This window comes from Athene cunicularia (assembly GCF_003259725.1).
Source record: "Athene cunicularia isolate RWA chromosome 27 unlocalized genomic scaffold, athCun1 chr27_part1, whole genome shotgun sequence".
Lineage (NCBI taxonomy): Eukaryota > Metazoa > Chordata > Aves > Strigiformes > Strigidae > Athene > Athene cunicularia.
The window spans coordinates 3,464,939-3,490,317 of record NW_020799138.1 but is presented as its reverse complement, the minus strand read 5'-3'; the positions used below and the strand labels follow the sequence as shown (position 1 = coordinate 3,490,317).

The following is a 25,379-nucleotide window of genomic DNA, read 5'->3' as shown; positions in this document are numbered from 1 at the left end:
GTGGGTGCGGGGCTGGCGGCCGGGGGGCGGGGGCCTGGCACCCCCTGGCTGGGGTGCTGCCGACTGGGCAGGCGTTGCCTTGAGGGCTTGGAGGTGCGTTAGGGCCCTGCCTTCTTCGGCCGGTGCTCGGGGGTGCTGATCCCCGGGGGGTCCTGAGCCTCCCTTGGCCCTACTCGAAGCAGTTGGATTGCTCAGGCTCCCTTGATGTTTCAGGAGAACGTGGTGTTTTGCTCTGTAGCAGTTGTTTCATTGCTATAGTTAATAAAGTTGTTACCTTCTTTCAGAAGTCTATAACCCTTCTGCATCTCTGTATGAGTGACTAGTGTGTAAGTTGAACAGTGATCATTTCACCCATCTGCTGCCCTACAGTGCTGTAACAGTGTGGGATTGTGCTAGGTGTGAGCTGGGAACAGGAGCCTTTGGCTGGACAAAGCCACTTTAAAATATGTTAAGCACCCAAATTCTCAAAATTGCTGGGAACTGAAGGTATTTTGCATTTTTGAAGTAAATATGTCCGCCTTTCACCTCTGGCTGCTATACCCTGTTAAGAATTGGGTATGTTTAATTTGTAATAAAGTAATATGTGCATGTATCAGCTTGTCGTTCATTTGGGACTATACTATACCAAAGGTTTGTTACAGAAGCATATTCTCAATGGTGTTTTCGTGCAGAAACTCATAGTAATCTAGTTTTCACAGACTTGACGTTTAAGTCTTGTTTTGTGAGTTAATATCAAAAGACTAATTTCTCCTGAGGCCAGAATAGTGTTTCTGGGTCCTTGTATTCTGTTTTTCATTCACTTGTTTTCATGAAGAAAGGTCAAGTGAATCACTTAAATGGGCATACACAGTTGTATAGTCATTAAAGTTATTAATACTTCTTAATGCTTTAAAGCTTCCTGCATATTTTTCTCATAATTGGATTTAATATTAATATAACACTGTCCAAATAACCCTACTGCTTTTTTTAAGTTTTAACTTGAGAAAGAAAATGTAGTTTTCTAAGACAGCTAAATCAGATGGCCCTTGCTGATGACCTGATTGAGTGAAAGCACGCGAGCGCCTGCCTGTCTCGCCTCTGCAGGAACAAGTGCTTTTCACTGGGTGAGAGTGACAGTTTCTCTCCAAGGAGGCCTGTTTGTGCTGAGTACCCTCGTGGTTTTATAGTAAGGATTTATTTCATCTAAATTTGGCTGAGCATCAAATAGGGAAAAGGATTAGGGGACAGATTTGGTGTCTCTTGGGATCCCTTCCAGTTACATCTTTTGTAACACTACAAGTGCCGTTCATTCAGAACTGGGAACCGTATGTGCTGATAGCTGTTGTAGTGCTGCTGAGCTAGAATTAGAGATTGTGGAAAAGCTCCACAGCTGCCAGTTTGAAGGGCTGTCTAGACCTTGCTCTTTTCTCTCTGTCTTTGCCCTACCATTCGTGGCTGAGTAGTTCATCTTATTTTTCACAACAGGGATAATGTGGAATGGTCAGAAGAGCAGGAAGCCAGTGCCAGGAGTAAAGTTCAAGAGAACAGCTCACAGCTATTGCCACAAGATAAACAAGGTACTTTTGGATAGTCTTCTAATGCTAAGTCTTGGCTTGTGCATACAAGAACAGAACAGTCTGGCCAGAGCCTCATATGCATCATCATTTATTCCTCCCTTCCCCCCTCTCCCAAATCATTCAAAATACATTACCGAGTTGATAATGAAAAATGGAGGAGGAGGAATTTTTCTGCTCTTAATTTACCTTTCTGTGACTTTTCAACCTTCTCCAGAGACTCATCCTACTGGAACAGAAATGGTCTTGCTGGGAGGAGTCATCTGGGGTTGAGCTGCTTTTTTCATGTTGTGTATGTTTAAATACTTAGTGTTCCTTGTCAACAGATTCTTTCACTGTAGTGTTATTGCCTCTGCTTGCTTTTGCTCTCTAAAGCTTAAGTTCTAACAGGCAATCTTTTGTTTGTTTGCGTGCTGTGGAGCCATCCTGAATTCAAGCTCCATTTTTCTCTTAAGAAGGTCTAATAGTCTCCGTATCTGTCTCTACCAAGTTAACAAACAGCATGATAATGCTTAAGTCAGAAGCAGGTAAAAATTATTTTGTCCTGACTGAAGTATTTGTCATCAGAGAGGCAGAAAAGGGATTCTGAAGTTTTTATTTCCTCAAACTTGGCTTAAAGGATATTTATACATCCAAAATGTAAAGCTTACCTGAATCTGAATCAAGCTAAAGGTGCACAGCTCTATAGTCAAGTATAATACAGTTGAAGCTGTTCTGAGTTGGTTAGTAGTGCATCTTTCCTCCACACCTGTTAGATGTCATCCAGTCCCTTAAACGATGGTGAAATGGCTTCCTGTTCTCTGGTATGATAAGAGACTTGTTTGATGATGATCTTGTTATACCCTGCCGAGCTCTAGGATGGATCCGCTCCTTTTGTTCAAATTAAATTGAGTGTGTCGTCTGTAAGGCGATGCTCAACTCTACAGGAGCTATTGAGACACTTCCCATATAGCTTCCAGTTGTATTCACAATAGCAAATTTAATTATACCAAAGAGCAACCCTCCTAATTTCTTGGATTCCCAGAAGTATCCAGCAGTTTCTATTGTGATGCCCATTGTGTTGAGTTCTTTTTAAAATCTGGTTAACATTAAAGGACGCTGTCTGTCATGCTTTGAGAACCTATATACAACTATGAAATTGTGGAGCAATTTGCTGTTAGAGCAGTTTGTCAGGTCTTCATGATGTATTTCCCAGACTGAACAATGGAGGCCAGTCAAATTTTGATGGTTGCTATTCAGTGGAAAGCGTGTGGAGACAATGGGATGGCTGAAACGAAGGGAAGCCAGCCCAGCCAAGTGTGCCTGAGGCGTCTAGTATTTTGAGAATCAGTAATGTCCAAGCAGGAGAACAAAGACAGGCTATTGGTCATTATGGCTGTATTATTCTGTGGACTTCTTGGGGCTGTCAGAATTTGTTCTGAAGAAGGAGAGAAGTTCTATGGGGTATGTCGAAGATGTGTCTCCTGGCTGGGAACAAAGAAAGAAGTGGAAGAGTTTCTTGGTTTCCTTCTGAGGCTCCATAATTAGCCCCCATGCAATTCAGGGGGTCCCTGGTTCTCTTCCTGTCTTTGTGAACAGTTACTTTTGTTTTCCCTTCTTCTGCAATGTGAAAGGGTGAGTATGGGCTTGGCTTTGGGGGTGTCCTTACAAAGACGAGCAGAAAAGTCAGGAGTCCTTATCAAGAAAGTCTCTGGAGGAATCTGGCTCGCACGCCGATGTCCCCATGAGCTAATACCACAAAAAGAATCTTGAAGCGAGTAGTATGTGAACTTTTCTGGCATAAGTTGTGCAGGAAGTCAGACTGAAAAATTAATATGGTCATTTTTTTTGCTTTATATCTGTTTCTTGCATGATCTTTGTCATCTGGCCCTTGATTTCTTGCATTTATATTGTTACCGATCCTTTTTTCCAGTGCTTTGGAAACACTTGGTTATGAGGTAAATGAGCTTTAATTAAAGCTTCCACACATGTGGGATAAAGTATAACAGCTGTTCAATAGCATCCAACAGAATTTCGCAATAATTTAACACAGGAAGAGCACAATGTCTTGTTCAGCATTATACTGTGGCAAAAAATGTGGGTAATCCAAAATGGCTGGGCTGGAATTTTGCCCCAGCACCTCATGTAAGTATCCCATTGCAGTCAGGCTGTCATGAGATTGTTAGGGACCAGCAAGAATGAGGACTTTATATTTCTGTTAGGTGAAAGAGCATTTCCAGCCCTAGCAGCCTTGCATATCCCTACTAGTACACAGAAAAAGTGTCAATTCGAGAAGGAGTGTGCCAGGGCATGAATCAATAACACTTCTTCCTCTGACTGTAGCAGTCACTGAGTTCTATGCAAACAGCAAACTGACTTGACCCTGCTTACTTTGAGCTACGGTGAGATCATGGCACAAACTCACTGCTCTAGTCTAATATCAGACATTAAAGTTTCTTTCAGCTTGAAGTTTAAGGACGAGGCTTCTTAAAAGGAGAAAATCCTTGTAGTTGAGGTAAAGATATTATTTTTATATATAGCTCTTTGTGCTTCAGGGATAGAAGCTACTAAAAATATACATATGACCAGCTTATGGTTCTTTGTTAAAGCCATTTTTTGTCTATGTTTGGCTGAGGCTACATATTTTCCTGGGTGTTCTTGATTCATTTTACTATGTCCCTTCAGATATCTTCTAAACATTCATGTGCTTTTCAGAAAGACTGATAAATAAACTGCAGTTCAGATAATAATACTAATCTCCAATTTCAAGATGCCTGCTTTTTCTCCTAACCTTACTGTTACTAGATGTTGGGGAGAGGTTATCCATTCTCACAGACAGTCATCATCTTGAATCGTGGGAGAATCATTTGCATTCAGTTAAGGCACTTGTTGCCGTGCAAAGATGGCTGAGTTGCATGTTACTGAAACACAGTTGGGATCTCTGGCTGTGGATGCTGGTGCCTCTAGGTGATTACAAGAATAGGGTGCTATAATTAGCTCTTATTTCCCAGGACAGAGAACTCACCACATTGGTGAGAATTCAGGAAGCCAGTTGGATTCATAACTTCCCATGGAAAAAATAGTTCCCCTAGAACTGTACTTGATCTGAAATCTCTGAAGGTGTGTAGAAATAATTCTGTGGGTGACTTGAATTTCGTTAGACCAAGGCTGTATGAGTTCTTCCAGCTTTCTGTAATCTTGCTACTGGAATGTATCCACTTGGTGTGAAAATGATAAAGTTTGCTACCAAAGTTAATTTTTATCATCTTTAATCCATCCACCTTAGCTCTTCGCTATTACTTCTGTTGATTCCCCTCTTTTGTTTTAGTTTCAGAAATGTATGATGCTCTAACATGCCCAGAATTATGGAAAACAAAGTGCTGTAGACTGGGCTCTAGCAATACTTCTGTAAAACATGCTGTCCTGTAATGTTGGTGTATTGCGCAAATGCTAACAGAGCTCTCTGCCAGGCCTAAACAGTTGACTAATTTTTCTGTTTCTCCATCTGAAAAAAGGGGTAGCACATTGGGCAGGAGCTCTTCAGCTCCCGGCAGCTGTTATAGAATTCCTTAGAAGTTGTAAGTGCTTGACACTTAGTGTCATGAGGCTCCAAATTAATTGTTCCAGTGAACTGAACAAGTTAGTGTTAGAGATGGAAGTAAAACCTGGATTTCTTCATTCCAGTCTCCTTCAAAAAGGCATTTTCTGTTGCCAGCTTCCTTTAACTCCTCCCAAGAGACAGTTAGTTTCCTCTTCTATCTCTTTTCCCTTTTTTTAGTCCTAATAAAGTGACTGTGAGGAGGCAGCTGAGTGTTTATGTGGTGTGGCACAATTTAAATAAAGGTGATTTTCAGTCAGTAGTCTTACTTACTAAAGTGGATTGCCGAATAGATATCTGCAGTGATCTCTTACTGTCTGAACTGATTGAGACCTGATTCGACTACTGGTGACATTTTTGTTTGTGTTCACAGAGGAATATGAGGTGAATGCTAAGAGATACTGGGATGACTTTTATAAAATCCACGAAAATGGCTTCTTCAAGGACAGGCACTGGCTGTTCACTGAATTTCCTGAGCTGGCACCTAACAGGAACCCAAGTCAAAATGGGGATTCTGTGCATAAATTTGGTAACAAAGAAGAATCCAACAATGAAGGGCTGGGAAGCTGTGAAAATGGACATTGTTCATTGGAAACCAGGGCAGAGAATCAGTTAAACCTGATAAAAATCACACCTGAGATCTGCACAAAGGAGTTGGCTGCACAGAAGTATAGTGAGCTGAATCAAAGCGATGGAGATTACCCAGGATCATCTGCATCTTATCGTATATTAGAGGTAATGGCTGTAAAACAGTGTCACACATCAAACAGTCCCTTGTATCAGTGGTAGTGTGAGTGGGCCATAAAAATACATATCATGGGCAAACAGCAACTGAATGGGATGGTTGCCTTAAGTCAGTAAAATGTCAAAAACAGTGGGCAGCTTAGAACTGAATTAAATCTGTTGGGTTTCTTTTGGTTCAGACTGTGAACTGGCAGATGCCGTTTCTGAGTAAAAGACAAACTATTGCTATCAGATGTTGAAATAAGCATTTCAAAGTAATCTTTTGAAGAAGCTGATTCTTTTACTTGTCTGTATAAAGCTTTGCCTTGTCATTTATGTTTTGCATGTTTGTGCTGACTCTTGTTTGCCTTGGGAGTTGTGAAACAAAACAACGCAACCAAGAATGTAAAGATGCTGTTTGGTTTGTTCCTTATGGCCCGTGTAATAACAGGGAGTCTCAGACTGATACAGGGTTTGTCTCAGAAAAGCCTGTAGAGCTTCTAAATATTAGACTCCTGACAGCTGGTAGTGACCTTTTTCTCTGCCACCTCTAGTTCACTGTAGATATTGCTGGTTTTGTTGAATGCTTCATGTTCTATGGAAGTTCCGCCTCTTCCAGGGAGAGTCAATGTGAACTGTCCTTTTGAGTTTTTTATTTAATCTGAGGCTTTGAAACTTCCTCAGACTTTGATGTTGTTGGGTCATTGTGGCTTTCATGTCTCACCTGAGTACTTTAAGTAATATCTGTTACTGCAAGCTATCAGTGGTGTTTTCTGCTCAGTCTATTTCAATTTTATGGATTCCGTAAACACTGAGAGGCAAATTCCCCAAACCCAGTTGTGTGAACCATCTTCTCTTTAAATGGGAACAAACAGAATTAATAATAAGGCAGAATCGTTGTAGACCTGCTTGTAACTTGAGGAAGAGCCATCTAGTGAAGGAAACTCTGAAACAGCAGGATGAGATTATAGTAAAGCAAACTTCTTTCTCCATTGCTCTGATTTTCTATGGAAGTGAATGCAACTAATCCATGGCCTTTGCCAGTGCTTCAGTGACTCATACTGGTTGTTGTGCTTGGGATTCCAGCAATAACAGTTTTCAAAAGAGTAACAATATATAGCTTGTTAGTAAGATTTCTATGAGAACTGGCTTAGTGGTTTCCCACAGATGCTTATATATAAGCCTGCTTCTCAGAGCCAAACGTTTTCAGATCTTGCAGTAAGATTTGCAGACGATCGCTGCTAGGCTCAGTTGTTACTCATGAGTTGCTCTTTGTTCCATGGCTGTAGAGAGATGATTTGAAATTAGCTGCATGGGACATACTGAAGAAATTATTTTGACTATGTGTACCTCTGCTTTGTTTGTGCAGGTTGGCTGTGGTGCTGGAAATACAGTCTTCCCAATTTTACAAACCAACAAGTAAGTAGTTCTCAGTAGGTTTTTACCTGCATGATATACCAGCCTCTGAAAAACAGCTGGAAAAGTGTTTCATGTGCTCTTAGTTTAGACAATCTCAGAAGAAGGCCAGACACAAATGGTACCTTTGCCATCTGCATCTTCAAATGATTGTGTTTTGAGCCTGGGAATCTTTGCTCTTGTACAATGCAACCAGTGAAACATGATGTGAGTTTACATGTCTCATTCTGAAAGCATTTTCATACAGGCCTTTGTGCCTCTCCTTTTCCAGAAGGAAAAGTAAGTAGTCCGTTCCATCTGAGAATAACTGAGGCGTAAAGGAGCAACATGATCCACCAGATTTTGCACAAGGCATTGACAGACTAAAGACCCAGATTTCTGTGCTCTATGCATTTGAGACACTTCTTAATTCCTGTGGAGCAGCTTTATGTAAATGCTGATAGTTTCTTTTATTTATTTCAGTGACCCAGGCCTTTTTGTTTATTGTTGTGATTTTTCTACAACGGCTGTGGATCTTGTCCAGGTAAACTCAGTGCTGACTTACGAAGGTAGGAAGTACATGGTGCCAATTGTGCATTAACACAAATATCTCACAGCTGCCACCAGCTGCCCAGCTGTGTTGGCACCTTTCTTTTTTAGCTAGCCCCAGTGCTGACCCTTGTACTGGTAAATCCGGTAAAATGAGCCATCAAAGATTGTAGAAATGAGGGAAGTTGGAGTTCTCAGAATGCCACATTGGCAGCAGACAAGTCAGCCAGATTTTCTTTCCCCTGTGGTTGGCAGTACTTTTCTAAATCCAGTGCTCTTTAGCTGAGTAACTGCTGAACCCGAAGACATTCAGGCTGGTTTTTTAACAGGAACTGAAGCTGGTTTTGGTTTGTGTGTGTGTGTGTGTGTGTGTGTGTGTTACTGTCACTGCATTTCTGGGAATGTGGTCTGATTGCTTCTGCACAGACAGCTGAGGAGGGATGCAGTTGTCTGGGGAGAAGGAGGCTGGAATTTAGTCGAAGGACAAATACTGCTGACAGATTTCAGGTCAGAATAGAACTGAGAATATATGGAGTATCAAATGTAATCAGTCACTTCAGGAGATGAGGTGGGGAGCACGGCAGCAGAGGCAGCGTGCCATTTCATCCTCTTAAGGTGACACAAGCACTGTTTGTAGAGGCTACTGCAGTCCATAGCAGCAGCTTTAGTAAAATATACAACTTCTTTTGGAAGTCTAAATGTGATTTTTAAGAGCGTAACTCTAGGCAGCCAGGTTTGATTTTTGGGGTATAGGGAGTAGTTCGCTTGTAGTTGAAATGAATATTGATTTCAGTGATGCGGAGAGAGGCCCTGATGCTCTCACACTGGTAAAGATTTCCTGCCTAACAGTGTAAATCCCTCACTTCTTACCATTATTAGTGGAAAATTGGACTTTAAAATTGCAGTAATCCCTCAGTGCGGTTTTGGGGTTTTGGCAGCGCTGATTGTCTGAATGTAACAAATCCAAAGCTCTTTGTAAATCTCCCATGTGTACTTATTTTTTCCCATTTCAACCCTGTTACTTGTCTGACCAGGGAACCTGTCTGACCCCATCTCCTTAGTCCAGTGAGGCTGTCACAGATCTCTGGACACACCACTTCATGATGTGAAAGTTAAGATGCTCCCGTGTCCAGATAATATTGAGATCGGGGTCTGCTGCTAATGCTCTAATTTCTCTCCTCTTAAATACAGAACAATGCAGAATATGATTCTTCTCGCTGCTTGGCCTTTGTCCATGACCTGTGCAATGACCAAAGTCCTTTCCCAATGCCAGACGAGAGTCTTGACGTTGTTATTCTTATCTTTGTCCTCTCAGCGATTCTCCCAGAGAAGTAAGTTTTAATAATTCCTTCTGGCTGCAGAAGATAATGCGTATAGGGCTGGAGTTCTTTAATAATTGGTCCCCTCATATCAAGGAACATTAAAGTTTGTTCTCTGTCTGGTCCAGGTTTCCATTAAGCCTCTGAAATTGAAATTTGCAGGTACTTTCTGTTGTAACAAATTCTGGCATAGGATAGGTGTGATTTTTGAAGTGCTAAGTGGCTGTAGATGACATGTTGCTGCTGTCACAGTTGCTCACCTGTTCTGAACCCCAGCCCCACTGAGCACTCAGCACCTATTTGTGGAAAATATGCATCTCGATTTTATGGCTGAAAAGCTAGATGAACTTCTCATGTGGAAGGTAGCAAGAAGGGAGGGGACAGGTTCAGAAAACAGTTAAGAAAAGTGCTGTGATCTTAGTGTGACCGTTACAACCTACACTAGTCTGGTTTTTGTTCCCTTTGGTTTTATTTCACAGCATTTTTCTTCAAGTTCACTTACTACTTGTTTTACAGAAACCAGTGGAAATACTGTTGTAATTAGTAAGAGAGAGCAGTTAATCCCTGCTGTGGCAGGCTAAGTTGTTGTAGGAAAAAAAGCAGAATCAGGGAGTGTCAGAAGTAAGGCAGCCAAATAAAATCAACCCACCTAAATCTGAGATAGCTCAGAAAAGTGCTAGCTTTTGGTAGCTCTTTATATGAAGCTGAAACATACGTAAGACTTTATACCTTCATTTTGGAAAGTAGGCTAAGGAAACAAGCATCATTTTGCAGGATGTTGAATATTTCTGTTTTGTTCTTTCCTCAGGATGCAATGCATCGTTAACAGACTGAGTCGCCTTCTGAAACCAGGAGGAATGATTTTGTTACGAGATTATGGCCGTTACGATCTGGCCCAGCTTCGGTTTAAGAAAGGTATTTTCTTTTCCCCTGGGAAGTCTTGCCAGATCACTAGTAGTTGATGCTTCTCTGGAGCAGTGTCTACCCTGTTTAGGAGGCAGCTCATTAATTCCCCTTAAGCACAGCATGTGCTGGGAGAATGCCTCTTGTTGGATGACAGTTGTTGATTTTTAAATGATACCTGGTAACTGTTTAAATCCCTCTTGCCCTTAGGTCAGTGTCTGTCTGATAACTTCTATGTGAGAGGTGATGGCACCAGAGTCTACTTCTTCACACAAGGTAAGAAGCTAGAAATATCCCTCTGACTGTCCTCACCTCTTTTTGTCCCTGTGCCCTCAAGTTTTGCCACTAGCTCTTTCCAGCCTGTCTGTCTTGGAGCAATGTGGAATGTTAAACATCTCCCAGTTGCATGGGGACCTGGGCTTGTCCCTTGTGAATGCAAATATGGCACGGTGAATTCCTTAGTAGAAAATCCTGTTAGAGAAAGACTGGTGTGTGTTTGCTACACTGGGAGGGGCTCTTCTTGAATCTTGTTGCCTGCGGAGGATGGAGTGAGGTGGACACCACTTGAAGGAACTTTACTGTTTTCCTAGGAGGAAATAAGCAGGGCGTGGTTCAGCACAGAGCTGAGGCAGCTGCTCTAGTTCTGCTGCTGCTCGATGTTCAGCGGGGCTCATCCTGTCCCTGCTCATCACCCACTGCACCTCCAGTCACTTCCACCCCCTGCATGGTCAGTTTTAGAGCGGTGGCACAGCTGCAGTGAACTATTCCCTTCCCCACTGCACAAGTCTTGTTTGTCACAACAAAATTAATGTTTAATGCGTGTTTGGCAAACGCTTCAGGATGGCAAGCATCTGATAAACGAGCACAAGCTGGGGCCTGTTAGCCCTTTTCTACAGAAGCTCCCTACAAACCACGTGCTCCCAGGCTGCAGCTGAACGAGCTCGCTGCTGCTCGGCGGGACGGGGTCTGGCTTTGCCCAGGGCCAGTGTGCTGGGGCACTATGATACTTATTTGCTTGGTCTGGAATACCTGCCAGTGTAAGTGTTGCACCCTTGAGGGCTCCGAGTGCTTTGATTGAGCCCCAACAGGGTGTGGTTTTTAAAGGATTTTTCCCCAAACTTAATCGTAATGAATCCCACTCCCCTCCAGCCTGTGCAGCACAGATATTATTGCCACCATTTAAAAGCATAGATCTGATCCTGTTCTTTGCTCTTGCAGAGTCTTGAAATTCCTCTGGAGGGGGGGGGGAAGGAATGGATCTGTCCCTACTTGCCAGAAGATGCTCCCTTAATCGGTTACTAGAGGACATACCCCAGTCTGAAACTGCTGATGTTTTCTCTCTGTCAAGTCTCTGTAATTCTAGTTGTCCTCCAAATAATTATTTCCTTCCTTGGTAGAAGGTAAGCTCAAGGGAAACGAGAGAAACTGTGATTTTAATACCCCACAGTACGGTAGTTAAGTCCTGTCTGATCTTCATGTTTCCCTGTCAGAGCGAGACCATGAGTTTCCTCTGGTCCATCTTTCAACATAATTTAGCCCTTGGTGTGAGCAGATATCAGTTAAATGAAAGCTGTGGCATCCTCAGTCTCCTTCTCTCTGCTTCCAGATGAGTTAGATGATCTCTTCACAACAGCTGGGCTGGAGAAAATCCAGAATCTGGTCGATCGGCGATTGCAAGTGAACCGTGGGAAACAAATGACGATGTATCGAGTCTGGATCCAGTGCAAATACCGCAAACCTGCCAGCCCTCCGCTGTGAGGAGACCAGAAACTGTCTGGGTTGGAGCCTCCTCGCAGCCACGGGCAGTGGCTCCTCCTGGTGAGATGTGGCTTTGTGGAGTTCAGCGCACACAGGACCTCAGTGCCTTTTACAGTGCCTAGCATCACTTCAAGTGAGTTTTGCTAAGGACGAATGCCCTAAGAGGAGACCAAGCGGTATTTTAAATGTCTTGCTACTGGTCTGAATTTTTAAAATTATTTATGGTTTTAACAACTTAAGAAATGGTCATGCTGTCTTACAGCAGCTGAGCAAGTTGAGTAGCGAGTCACTCTTACTCTGGATTTCCACATGAAACAGAAGGAAAGCTTCGACCTTACCACTGTGTTGTGTACTCTTGTCTTGGGAACAAAAAAGCTTACAAAAGGTAAATCTGCTCTTCTCTGCAACTGGTCACTAGGCCTAATACAAATCCCTTCACCAGCTTATCTCATGCATCTCTCTTCTAATAGTTCAGGTTTGTGCAAATCCACAAGTTAAAATACACTGATCGAGGGCAGGAACTGAGAGCATCCTAGTTTCTCTGTGCCAACTTCCCCATGGATGCCTCGTGGTGTGCAGATAACCTGTGGCGAAAGCAGATTATGCTGCCTTGACCTCGCTGTGCACAAGGATGTTCATCTGGGCATCTAGCACGCTGTGGCTCAGGTGCTATCAGTTCATATCAGGTAGGGTTCAGGTTTTCAAAGATTTGGGGCTGATGCCAGTTTTGGGGCACCTCCAGAGTGCAGAGTATCACAAGCAGCTCACATGACCAGGGTTTACACAGAATTGCTTGCTTTTTCTGCTTGAACGGTGAGAGACTGTGCTTGCTGGTTGCAGCCCCCGGGTCACAAACTGCACTGCCCTGTCATGGTGGTGTGCTAAACCTAAGCAGACAAGACACCTGTCTTTGATAAGAAATCTGAGGAATGTCTACCACTCTTGTTTAATTTCTTAGAGGAAGCCAACTTTGTGGCTTTCTGAAGGTATTTCCCCACCTTTGACAGAAAATATCTTTTATCTCAGCTTGTTTTCTTTTGTTATTTTTAGGGTGTGGTACAACAGGTATTAGAATAAATTTTGTGGTAATGCTTTTCAATGCTGGTTTGATTAATATAAACCAGGCTTCCACAGAAACTCACATGCTTCTGTGTGCCTGATCTGAAGCATCTGGGCCACCATTAAGTAACTACAGGTTTTTTCCTCTTCTGTTATAATGAGTCTCATTAGTGCCTGCTCTCATCTCTCAAGAAGGGAAAGCCTTGGCTGATATCTTCTGCCTTTTTATAGTTCATGAAGTAACAAAGTCTATTGTGTGTGCACCACAACAGAGCAGTTCATGCTACACAAGGCATGTATATTTTGTTAGCTAGACACTTGTATTTGTAGCTTGTAGTTGCCCAAGAATAACTGTCAGCTATAGAGACATGTAGGTTATGAAATAACTGCTGTCTTGAAACACAGGAGAAAGGGTAAAAAGATAAGGAAATGTCATTGCTAACTTTGGAGAGTCTGCAGGAGTCCTGGGGAGTCAAACCAGAAGCACCCTGATTTGTAAAGCCTTGGAAGGGGTTGTAGCAAGTCTCTGCTGGGCATATGGCAGCATGATCAGTTTGTAGCTTCCCTGTTGCTGTGTCACCCTGCAGGTAGGAGTGGCTACTACCCGAAGGCTTCCGGGCCAGGACATTTCAGCCCTTCCTGTGGAGAGGTGACCCAGCAAATCCATCCACGCCACAAAGGCAGGCTGTGGTGCTGGGGTGGGAATGGAAATGCACCGTTGCTTTTTTTTTATACATCTAGCTCTTGCATAGTGTTGAAAGGGTGAAAGGGAAGCAGATAACTGGGAAGAGAATTCTTGTTCAGTTTGTTGTACTGTATTTTCTAAAGGGCTAAGAGACATTCCAGCATCTGCAAATGGAATAGGAGGAGATGATGCTTCTTTCTCTCTAAGCACATTTGGCTTCTGCTGGGCACAAGCCTGACCCAACCCAGAAGCTGTGCTGGCGCTGCTGTGTTTTCATGCTAAACCTACAAAGTCTGATTCCCTGGCAAGGTTGGTACCTCAGGCAAGGTCTAGGCAAAACACAGCTCAAGGCATCTGGGAGCTGAGCAAGATTGTGTCTCCTCATCTTATCCAGGCAAAGAGTCAGGCTTAGCAAAAGAAGTCCTGTGAGTGTTCAGCGTGACGTGAGTCATGTAACCAGCTCCGTAGCTTTCAGTGAAAGACCTTCCATGAGTTACTGGTGCCTTAGGCAGTTCCCTGGGGTCCTTCCTTCTTGGTCCCCAGAGGGAGACCTCCTCCTGGGATAGCTTTATCTCCCTGGAAGAAAAATTATTGACTGGGGTAAACAAACAGCATAATTAGTGTGAATTAAAGTAATTTGAAAAATGCCTTATTAATCATCCAAAGGCTTGTAAGCAGCACAGGAAAATATGTTTTTAATTATAAGCATGATTTATTTAAAGTTGATGGACTCCCCTTTAAACTCCTGAATGGGAGAAAATGAAGGCTAGTAATTTATTTGTTTCTACTTTCAAGGCTACATCCCAGTTGCCTGCCTGGTTTTGACTCTGGCTTCATGCAAAAACTTGCAGCCCTGTGAGCCTGCAGTCATTGAAGTGGCTCTTTGCCTTTCTTAATGCTCTCCATTCTGCTGGAGTATTTAAGCAATCACTGAACATGAACCATGCTGGGCAGACATGCTTTTGTTTCCAGTCCTGTTGGTGGTGTTCAGAAAGCAACAAGTTAATGGCCTTGAATTGAGCCAGGCCTCCTACAGACAGATACTGTCTGAGCTTCCTTCATTAATCTCCACCAGCTCCCGTTCCCTCTGAAGCTGCTGCTCTCCTGCGACTCCAGGCCTTGCCTCCCACACAGCTCTGCTCAGGTACCTTGGTCCTGACTTGCAGCAGCTTCTGCCATTCCCACCTTGGGCCTGCTGAGCAGGCTGGGTTGCACAACGGCTTTTGAGCATGTTCAAAGGAAATCTCCAAATTGACTTTTACAATTTTGAAAAACCAGGTTAAGTGCCTTTATTTTTTTGCTCTTTTTTTCTCTTCCTTTTTTAGCACTGTAACATTAGCTTTAAAGCCATTCTGAATGTGTCTGCTCTGGTTTTGTTCCCAGCATTCCAGTCTTGTGGTCTGTGGCTTACAGGCAATGCCAACGTAGCTTGTCGAACCTCCCAAGCAGAAAAGTTGATTTCATAGCTCTTCAGAGGCACTGCCCCTGCAGTTCTGGAGCCAGACATTGTTAAACTTTGGAAAGTCTGGTCCTGGCTCTTGCCAGAGGATGGTGGATTTCCTTGGAGGTTCATAGATTGTTTTGGCTGGAAGGGAACTTTATCATCACCTATTCTGACCCTTTCAATAACCCTTTCATGTAGGGATTATGCCATCAAGCCTGTGACTTGGGCTGAGCCAGAACTAATCCTTCAGAAAGGCTTTCAATCCAGCTGTGATGCTGAGGGCTCCAGAGAATGACAAAGAACCCTTTGCCTCTCCAGGTACATCGTTCATCTCACAGCATCCTGGTTTCACAAATAGCTGGAAACTGGGAGGCAGGAAGGGAACAGGGGGGGGAAAGAGAGAAAGAGACTGGGGAGTATTTTGGATACCATCACTTCAAAAATAAATAAATTGTAAATTCCACTGAAAATTGGAGCTTTTTCAGGATCTTCCTGACAGCATAGGAAAGTGAGAAACAGCAGTCATCTGTAGTGATTTTTGTTGTTACAACAGTAATCATCAAATGCTTCTGACCAGAAGCATGTGAGACCAGACACAATTGTCTTCTCTCCCAAATACTTTGGCTCCACCATTTCTAATTCTGTAGTTAGCTGCAGAGCTCCAGGATGAATGAGACCTGATTATTTTCAATAAAGCAGAGGTGTGAGCAGAAGGAACCTCCATGTATGCATGCCAGCGGCTTTTGGCACTGCATCATAACTAAAGCTGAAAGAGCTTCCTTTTGTTGTTGGCATTGGGATGAGCCCCAGCTGGTCCCCAGTTGGATTCCCTACAGGAATCAGAGACACAAACTGGTTTTCCTGAGCACAAATGTGAGATGCACAGGTTTGAGTGCTTAGAAGTGAGGGCATGGATGAGTCTGAGGCTGCAAGGATCAAGTTATTAAGGGATTTGGGGAGCATCCTTCCATCTCTGTAGAGACAGATGGAGGGAAACCAAGTCACGCAGTCTTCTTTGTTCTCCTGATAAGTCAGTTGGATCTGATTTGTCAATCAGAGCTGTGCCACCACTTTTGGTTTGGTGCCATCTTGGGGAAAATTAGTCCAGAAGAGAAGACACATGATCAGGATCACTTTTGCTTTTGTAGCTATTCATCTGCCTTGACAGGGGTGTGTGCTTGGCAGACATAATTTTGTACAACGTCCATAGAATTCAGATTCTAACAGTGTTGTCTTATATTTTTTCAGGGCAAGATAGAAATTACTAGAAAAGCGAGCAGGAGGGATGAATTTTTTGGAGGACTCTCCTGCAAAGTGAGGTGCTCTAGAGGGAAAGGAACTGCCAGCTCTGTGCTTAATCAGCAAAGCTCTGAAGTTTGTGCTTAGCTCTTGCTGAAGGCAGTAAGTTCCTGTGCACAAGTGCCTTGCTGAATGGGAGCTTGTATTGCTGAGAAAGTGGGACACAGTGCAGGCAATTACCTGTGTAGGCAACAGCAATCTGGACTAAATAGCATACAGCTACCTCTCTTATGGAGAGAACAAGCTAGACCTGGCAGCGTGGCTGGAACACAGGCAGGGAGAAGCAAGATCATCTTAGCTATGTGTGCCTCTGTCCAAAGGCTGTGTGGTATGGCAGGAGCTGTCATGCCAGTGAAGGCTTCTACTCTTGAAAATAACCGTCTTTGACCCAGGGTTGGATGAGTGGGAGCTGGCTGTGGTTGGAAAGCATTGATGGCAAAGATCACTAGCAGGTCTAACGTGTCAGCACCTGCCTGGAGCTCCCAGCCTGTTGGTCCATGGCTGTCTCCAGGAAGGAAGAACATCCTGGTGAGGTTTGGGCCCTGCTGCTCTAAACTGTGCTCCCTGGTATTGACTAACCCCAAACAGCCTTCACTGCAAGTGTCAATGCAACGTGTGAACAGCAACTTGATTTGGGGGTGGAGTGTGACTGTGACTGCTGTATCCAGGTGGTTTTAATGTCCAAAGGACCCATGGAGCTCTTGCATTTTCATGTTATTTGGGGCTTGGGCAGTGCTGGGGGACTGTGGATGATCCTTTGGCCTATGAAACTTACTTTCAGCTCATGTGAAGCGGGAAGTTGCTGTTTCCAGTCCCAGGGGCCAGGCTCACACCTCGGTGGTGTGCATGGGGGATCTGCTCTACAGCTGTAAGGGGAGAGGTACCCTGACACCCTTCTCCAGGGGCACTGGATGTGGCCTCCCTCTTTTAGAGAGAAAATGGGCTGATCTTCCTTCACACTACTTCTTCATCCATGGGACCCCCATCATCTGGGGGGCACCACCTAGGCAGGTACACTGTGCTGCAGCCACACTTCAAATTACACAGCCACACGGTTTTTTCCACATTCACTGCCAAGGGTGGATGTGAAGAGGTCGATCAAGGTTGCATGGAAAACTAAATATGGCTTTTCCTCAACTTCAAGTGACTTCTTCCCTGCTGAGACAAGCCTCATTATGAAGGTTGGTAGGTATTTACAGACGTTCACACAGAGGCTGAATATACTTAGAGAAATATGCATGCAGTTACTCTAGCTTTACAATAGGATGTTGATTTAATTTTCCTCTTACACAAATCTCAAGCAGTTTGTTTAATTGAGGCTTTCAAAAGCCCTGTAAGGTAGGGTGTTATTATGCCCGTTTTATGCAGGAGGAAGAGAAGCAGGGGGCAAATCCTGCCGAGAATAATACCCTCTCCTATTCCAGGAGGCTGGTAGTGAGTGAGGACAGGGAAGGACTTGCTGGCGCAAGAAGGAGAATCACATCATTTCAGGTGCGTGCAAAAGAAAAAACAGTAGATTTTGCTGCTACCGTGTGCTTTGGGGAGAGCAGCCGCAGCCACAGGGGTGTTCCTTTCCTGCCTGAGAGTTTTGGTTGCCCTCGGCTGGGCCTGGGGGTTGCCCGCGCGCGGCCGGCTGCCTCCTCCGGTGGGGATCGGGGCACCGTGCCCTCCGAGGCTGCGCATGGCTCTGTGTGTGTGTGGAGGTTGAGGAACCTGGATGCTTTCCGACTGGGTTTGGGTATCAAAGCCTCCCTAATGGGATACCTGAAGGTGTAGACAGAGGGAGGGGTAGGAACAACCTCCGAGATAAACTCCATTGTGTGGGAGGGTGGAGGCTCTCCCAATGGCCTCAGGAAGGAGTCAGGCGATGGCATGTTATCTTTGAGTAGCTGAGATACCAACTTTCTCCCTGTCTAATGGAAATGAGGAAAGACCCTTTTAACATTCCTAGGGAGGGAAAGGGTTCCTAAGGAGGGAAAGGCTGTGCTACGAGCCCTGACCTTACTAGATGCACTAGAATCCACACAAGGGTGAGACGTTTGAATGCCCCAAGTCTAGAAAAATCTTCATTTGCAACTTCTGCCTCGTTAGGGTGCAGCAGAATCTGCTCTGCAGACCAGGGTTGGCCTCTTCTGGATGTGATGCCCAGAGGTGAGATTATCCCTCAGAGCTAAAACCTTAAGAGACCTGCTGAGTGCTGAGCTCTTGTTGGAGAGGGGAGGGATCTCAATGGCTGTAAAATTTTTGTATTTGAGATCACTGATGCCAGCTTTTACGTTTTAAAGGCTCAAGCTGTTTGATGCTTTTCTCCAGTCCCCAGCTCCCAGTGTTGTGCTATCACTGAGCAATCTCAGCTCTCTTCTTTGTGTGTGTGTTACATTATGTCAATACATTTCTAGACCTCATGGCAGTACAGAAATGCTAGGGAAAATGCAGTCAGAGTATTTCACAAGCCTGAAAAGCAGAGGTAAAGGAAAGTCACCAAAAACGCATTAAAAAGATCAGAAGCTTGAGTTCTGATATTTTATCTTTTCAAAATTCAAGACAGGAGGAACTTGTTACATGATATATTAAAACATCTATAAAATCTTACCAAATTTTGGTCAAGTCTAACGTGGGTTAACAGTGTGATGTGAAGGCAGGGGTTTGCCCTGCTTTTGCTAAACATGCTGTGCTGGCTGGAGGGGAGCTCTCGGAGACTGCTCAAGTCAAATTCAGTGACAAAGAAAATGGCTGCAGCAGCTGAGTAGTTCTTCAAAACATGATACAAGCACAACGTGCCAAGGATATTGCTGACATCCAAGGAGACCAATGCACGGAGATGAGAGCTGCCACGGGGGATGTAATAGGAAGCATTAACACTGGCTGATGGCAGACCTGGAGAGCAGGATGCTGTACGGGAGGAATCTGGCAGAGATGATGGTGTAGGAGGGCTGGCTTTGCCCCCGTGAATGAGATAATATTTGGTCAGCCATGTATGTGCTGCGTTGCTCCTAACCATCCCGTCACCAGCTCCCAAACCAGCTCCTCTAAAAGGACCAGAGCTCAGGGGCTCTTACAAAGTTAATGAAAAAGGGGGAAAACAGAATAGTTTTCATGTGTCATTCAAGTGTGGGCTGGAAGGAGGAGTTTTCCTGCATGAGAATTCTTGGAGATGCAAATTTTCTCTTGCTGGGCCAGAAAATCAAATATATTGGAACTGTTCACAAACTGAAATACTATGGAGAGAATGAAGTCGAGATTGACAGAATTTTGGTTTCCTAACCTTAAGCATTCTTTTAGTTCTGATGCTTTATAGGCTTTTAGAAGTAGCATTTTAAAAGTTGCACTAAATTGCATTTAAAATTTTCCTATACAAAATTATTAAATGTTTACATATTCCAGACACTTTGAATTGGAAAACCTTTCCCTGTAAAAGCAGAAAGTGACAAACTGACCTTTTCTTGCCAGAAGCACATTCTGGTAACTTGGCTTTTCGTGTTCAGAAAACAGAATTAAAAAAACCCGAAACATTCCACCACTTCTCTCCTGAGTCTAAACCTGAGGGATTAGCTCCTGCTGGAGATAACACCATAACAAAGAGTCCAACTGTGCTGTGTTTTATCACCGATAAATATATTTTTACCCTAGAGCCCATTGCTTTTCCAGGGAACCCAGTCTGGGACGCACTGACACAGCACAGTAAGAAGTGTCTTGCCAGACTGGGATGGATGGTGCATCCCTGCTCAAAACACTGCCCTGATGGAGTGTAGGAGGGAAAACCTCTGAGATGGCTGATTTACAGGCTCTGTCTGCACTGGGAAATCTATCCACTAACTTTACTTCCTGCTGAGACTGTCTGACGAACTTGTCTGAAATCCCCTTGTACCTACCTGGCACTCTGCTGGTGCCAAGCAGTACCCTTAAAGGCTGCTCCAAAATTTCTGCTTACGCCCAGAAATACAGTTGCAACTTGTTGATTCCTTCCCCCGCTGCACCAAAGAAAGATGAGCTGCCGTGTCCTTCCTGTGTGAGCTGCTATTTTGGCATCTTGGAAAGGAAACTGCAGCTGAAAGTGTTGCTCGGAGCTTGCTCTTTGGATGACGAAGGCGGAGAGAATGGTAGTTGAGTTTTCAGCAGAGGAGTAGGGAAGGATACGACTGTATGGCTAGCCAAGGCTAAGAGGAAAGGGTTTCTGAGCACTGGCAGCTTGCTGAAAATGCAGGAGCAGAGCCCTTGGGCAGCTGTCTTCCCAAAGCTCCCCCAAAACGTACTGAAGGGGGCATGCTTGTAGGGGACGTGCTCCATCCCTGAAAACCCGAGGAGAGAAACCCCAACCATTTTGCCAAGCATAGAGGAACGTGGGGCAAGTCAAGAGGAGGATGGTGCAACAGCTTATCAGGTTCGTTATCAGAAGTCACCACCCACTGCTCCAGCCTGAACCTGGCAAAGCCCAACCGCAGCCACTGGAGAAGCCCGTAACTCAGCGGTGCATCGCGGGATGTCTTTTAGAAAACATCCGTGTCCGCAGTAAATTCTCCAGGAGGCTGATGCCTCCCTGGGCATCTGGTCCTGGCAGAGGAAAGAGGAGCTGGGTCGTTGATCTGTCTGACTTCAGTGAAAACGATAGTGAGCAAAACACCATTAGGCGATGACAGATGACACTGGTCAGAGAGTGGAACAGGCTGCCCAGAGCTTCAGCACCATGACTTTATACAGTTTATGGTGAACAAGTTACTGATTTGGGAGAGCAGTTGTGAATGCCCCCGGATGGATTCACTTTGCCCCCTGTAACTTAGATCTGCAGCGTTTGGAGGAAATGGCAGGGACAAAATGGACAGTTAATAAAAGGAACAATTGTATACTGCCTATTCTAGAGGGCACTTGCTGCCCTTCAAGAACTTTCCTCATCGCATATGCTCTTTATACAGCAAATCTTTCTTCTGTCTCTTTTTTTTTCTTTTTTTTTTTTTTTTCTACCTTAGTCCAGAAAATGAAACTGGAACAGACATTTCTGGAAATGAACTTGATTGGTGCAGTTGGGAAGATGTGATTCACGGTTATAATGAACATTGAAATTTGTCCCATTTTTTTCACAGTTCAGTATTCAAATTGTGTATTTTCTGATTTTTGACCTGTTTACACAACTATGCAGGGGTTTGGGTTTTTTTTAACCCTTCAAATGATGGCATCCGTTGTGTTAGATTGCCAAGAGGTACCCTAGGTACCTCAAATATATTGAAGCAACTGTTACACTAGAGGTATTCGATGCTTTACTTTCTGAAGTAAAAGGTTTAAACGAGCGTCATTTTCTTCTTATAGTCCCTTTCTGTGCTTGGGAGAACCAAAGCTGTTGTCAGTGAAATCTGGAGTTCGGGGAGATCTAGTATTTCCAGGATTGGCCAAAAATAAATTATGGGGTAAAGAATGTTGCTTTTTTTTTTCTAGTAGTCATGCAGCACGGATGAAAAGCTCTGAAGGTTTTAGTCATAACACTCTGGTCCCATGTTTTCCTTTTAATAAAGCATCCAGTGGGAGAATGTGACATAATTGGTTTCTTGGATTTAGAGATCTTGAAATGGCTGGCACAACAGATAGAAGAGGAAACTCTCCAGCAGGGTTGTGGTTTAAATACAGTAATATGGTGGCAAAGTCATGTTATTACTGCATGGTAATCTTGCATTTCTCTTGCAAGAAGATGCTTTCTACATGGTTATGCTGCCAAACAGGCACTATTGAGTCTCGTCAGTGGCACAGAATATTAAAATCTCTCTCCTCTTCTTGCATTGCATAATCTGAGTGTTGTTCTCCCATAGCAGCAGAAATGATGGAAGAATTGCATAGCCTGGACCCACGAAGGCAGGAACTACTGGAGGCCAGGTTCACTGGAGTTGGGGTTGCTAAGGTGAGTACAAGTACCTTTGGTAACAGGCATGACTGCTTATCCATCCTGCACTGTGCTATTTTTTTTTTTAAATTTCTACATTGATAATTTTGCTTTGCTAGCAAAATGTTTTCTATCAGTAGTTGTGTTTTGAGCACTAATTTGCCTGAAGTATGTTTAAGAGGAATGAAAATGGGATCTCTATGAGCAGATGTTTTGCTATACAGAAGATTTTGGGCTCTAATTAAGTTCTTAGGAGTTGCTACATCTTCAGGCAGCTTGTACACCCCAAAAAACCCCATGACAGCTTTGTTGTTGGAAGTGGGAAATCTCATCTGTCTCTTCCTTTTTTTTCCAAGAATGCATTTGAGAACTGAATTTGGCCACTTGTTAGATACAGTTTCAAGTTTAATGTTTTTAATAGCTTGTAACCAGACAATCCATTCAGGAATTTGTTCAGTTCTGTGTGGGTGCAGTGTGCTAAAATGGTGTACTCAGTTGCATAGGACACACAGAAAAAGTTTTTGAAGGTAAGCTCTCCTGTATCTGTGATCCACAACCTGCTAGTAAAATCCCATCTTTGTCCTCACGTACAACTTCCTAACTGTTTGGTAGCTGCCTTTCTTGAGTAAGGCACTTAAATAATAACGTGTGGTTGCTTGATATGCTAGCATTAAGCTCTTAGTTCTCTAGATGTTGTTGGTAGTGTTAATTGATAGTCTCTCTGAGCAGTGAAATGGTGACAGAACTCAAACTAGGTCAGTGAAAAGGAGTTTACTTTTGAGGAGAGGATACTGAGTTTTGGACAACACCAAGGTAGATGGTAAAACAACATATCATTGCTAGGTAATTTTCAGAAACCTGTAATTATTTTGAGAAGAAACGTTGTAGATGCTGCATTTCTTAGAAAAATTCAAAGCAAATCAGAACTTGAAAAAGGATTTTGTTTGAGTTCATACGTTTCTTTCTGATCTGTAAGTCAGTCGGGACTCAAACAAGGTTGACTCTTGGAAGGAAGCATGAGTAAGTAAAATGTTCAACTGTAAGGTAGTGTAATAAGGAAGATTAGAAGTTGTTAAGGGGTAACAATTTCAGTTACTGAAGTAAGAGTGTGGGGTTTTTTTATCTTTTCCTCCACTCAATACTTTTTTTTAATCTTATGACTTTTATTATCATAGTTTAAGGTGCATAATGTATTTATGATCTTGAAAGACTTTGTTTTATACAATGTTATATTTTTATGTACTTTTTCATCTGTTTCTTGCCTCTTCCCTCCATGTATGTCACTTCAACATCTTTAGCTGTACCGGTATAGATAAAGCTAAATAACTTTCTAGAATAGCTAAGACTTAGAAGCATAGACGCAGTCGTTGCTTTAAAACAGTGCCAACATACTCAGTGCTCACAAAGAATGTTAGGAACTATTCCTTTTAAAGGAATAACCTTTAAAAGATACAGGAAAGCAAGTCTTAATTATGTTTTCAATATGTTTGGAGCAGAAAATACATGCCCTTTCTCTGTATGGGTGAATATTGAATATCGTTTTTGTTTCTAAAACATATCCAAGTAAAAAAGCCTCATTTCTTGGAGGCTTCGCTTTGAGCAAAGCTGTTCTGTTACTGAGTTTTATTTTTACCTGTTGTTATGCAGCGTAGTGTTTTACTTTGTACTAGTCAGTGAACTGTTAAAGTGCATTACACTTATTTCAAAGAATATATATTTATTTACTTGCGTACTTGCTAATTTGCGATAGATCAGCCAACCATTGATATGAATTAGCATGACTCTACTATGTTGCAGCAAATCTTGGTTGCAATATTAATCTCAGATACTACATTCCCTCCCAGGTTGGTGCTTCAAATTCCCTCCCTACCCCCCCAAGTCTCCGTCCGTCATGCTCCGCACTGGCATTGGTAGGTCATTGTCTTAAAGGGAATATATTGGGAAAGCTGTGATACAATTTGTATGATTCAACTAAGATTTTTAGCTCTCTCCAATTAAATGTTTAAGGAAAGCTACGTGGAGTAAGTTAGTGCCATCTAGTGGGACCGGGACTGGCACATCCTCCTGGGATAGAAGGTATTCTGTTGCTGTTTATTGCATAAAAGGAAGAAATGTCATCTTAGATGCTCTCCGATTGGGCGAAGGCTGCAGGCAGTTGTAACTGAGCTTCCTGCCTTCCCGGGACTGGGTGTATCACTTAGTGTGTTTAGTTAGGTTTCTTTAATGTTTAAAAATAAAGGGTATGTTTTGGACCTACATAAAACTAATGCACCAGTTTATATATTTAATACAACTGCAGCTTTAAAGCCCACTTTCCCTCTGTGTTTGCAAGTAAAGAACAACTATATGTGTTTCTGAGAAATGAATGAGACTAAGCTGATCTAGTATAAATTTTTCGGCTGGAAACTAGAAAAAAGCTTCTGGCCGTCAGAGTCATGGGATTTTGGAAGAGCTTTCCAGTAACAGTAGTAGAGGACAGAAATCCTAAACTGTTTTGGAAACAGCTGTGTGCTGTCACCTCCTGTGGTAGCTGAAGGCACAACCCAATGACCGAGGTCATTTGCAGTCCCAAATGCCTCAAAATTCTGTTGCAAGTCTGTGATGAATTATCTAACTTAGCTGGAGAATGTATTTCTCTAGAAACTCAGAGTTAATACATGGAACCAAATCTCTGAGCAAGGAATGTTTCTAGGCAACTGTTATACTCATGTGGTTCATCCAGGTCACTAGATAGTTTCAAAAAGCCAGTGATGCTTTAGATGTCTGTTCTTGCCATATGGTAAAGTGCCATTCTTCCCCAAATTCACAAAGCAAGTCCTTGAATTAACACATGACTATCTGACACCTACCGGTATTCCTGCTTAGTTAGCTCCTGTTTTTGTTTACTTACTAGGGGAAATCTAAGCGCATTCACTTGAGGCATTCTGACTATTCATCTCAAACATCTTCCTTGGGTCAGTAGGTACAGAAGACAAAAAGTAGTTTGTTTCTCGAGATAACATTGTTTAATTTTGTCTGTTCTCATCTTCTGCCACCCTTCCCCCTGTCTGGGTGCTGCCTTTAAGATATCAGCTGGGTTAACTCCAAAGGATTTTTGTAATTTCCACAGACTTTTCCTGGATAAGAATTCAAATAGCTAATTGTGATGGGTGACTCTGTATTTGCACACAGCTTGTCTCAGGCTTAACCAGGGTGGATCATCACAGCAGTACCTGTATCTTCCACAAGTTTGGTCTTTAAAAGATATTC

The 25,379-nt window shown here is 43.2% G+C and overlaps 2 protein-coding genes across 3 annotated transcripts in view; both read left to right on the top strand.

Annotated features, from left to right (window-relative positions):
• METTL2A (methyltransferase like 2A) overlaps window positions 1–19,604 on the top strand; it is a 23,829-nt gene extending 4,225 nt beyond the window's left edge. Inside the window, exons 4-11 of the mRNA XM_026864617.1 lie at window positions 1,443–1,556; window positions 5,504–5,865; window positions 7,223–7,272; window positions 7,732–7,792; window positions 8,989–9,128; window positions 9,925–10,031; window positions 10,230–10,295; window positions 11,626–19,604. Coding sequence (XP_026720418.1) covers window positions 1,443–1,556; window positions 5,504–5,865; window positions 7,223–7,272; window positions 7,732–7,792; window positions 8,989–9,128; window positions 9,925–10,031; window positions 10,230–10,295; window positions 11,626–11,777 — 1,052 coding nt within the window. The 3' untranslated portion in view covers window positions 11,778–19,604. The remainder of the gene's footprint in view (window positions 1–1,442; window positions 1,557–5,503; window positions 5,866–7,222; window positions 7,273–7,731; window positions 7,793–8,988; window positions 9,129–9,924; window positions 10,032–10,229; window positions 10,296–11,625) is intronic.
• A 1,958-nt stretch (window positions 19,605–21,562) lies between these two features.
• The window catches only part of TLK2 (tousled like kinase 2), a 42,328-nt gene continuing 38,511 nt past the window's right edge, over window positions 21,563–25,379 (top strand). The window contains exons 1-3 of one of the 2 annotated variants that reach the window (XM_026864685.1): window positions 21,563–21,663; window positions 22,060–22,148; window positions 23,975–24,040. In XM_026864685.1, the coding sequence (XP_026720486.1) occupies window positions 22,068–22,148; window positions 23,975–24,040 (147 nt within the window). In that variant the 5' untranslated portion in view covers window positions 21,563–21,663; window positions 22,060–22,067. The remainder of the gene's footprint in view (window positions 21,664–22,059; window positions 22,149–23,974; window positions 24,041–25,379) is intronic. The other variant, XM_026864686.1, reaches the window with a different exon arrangement.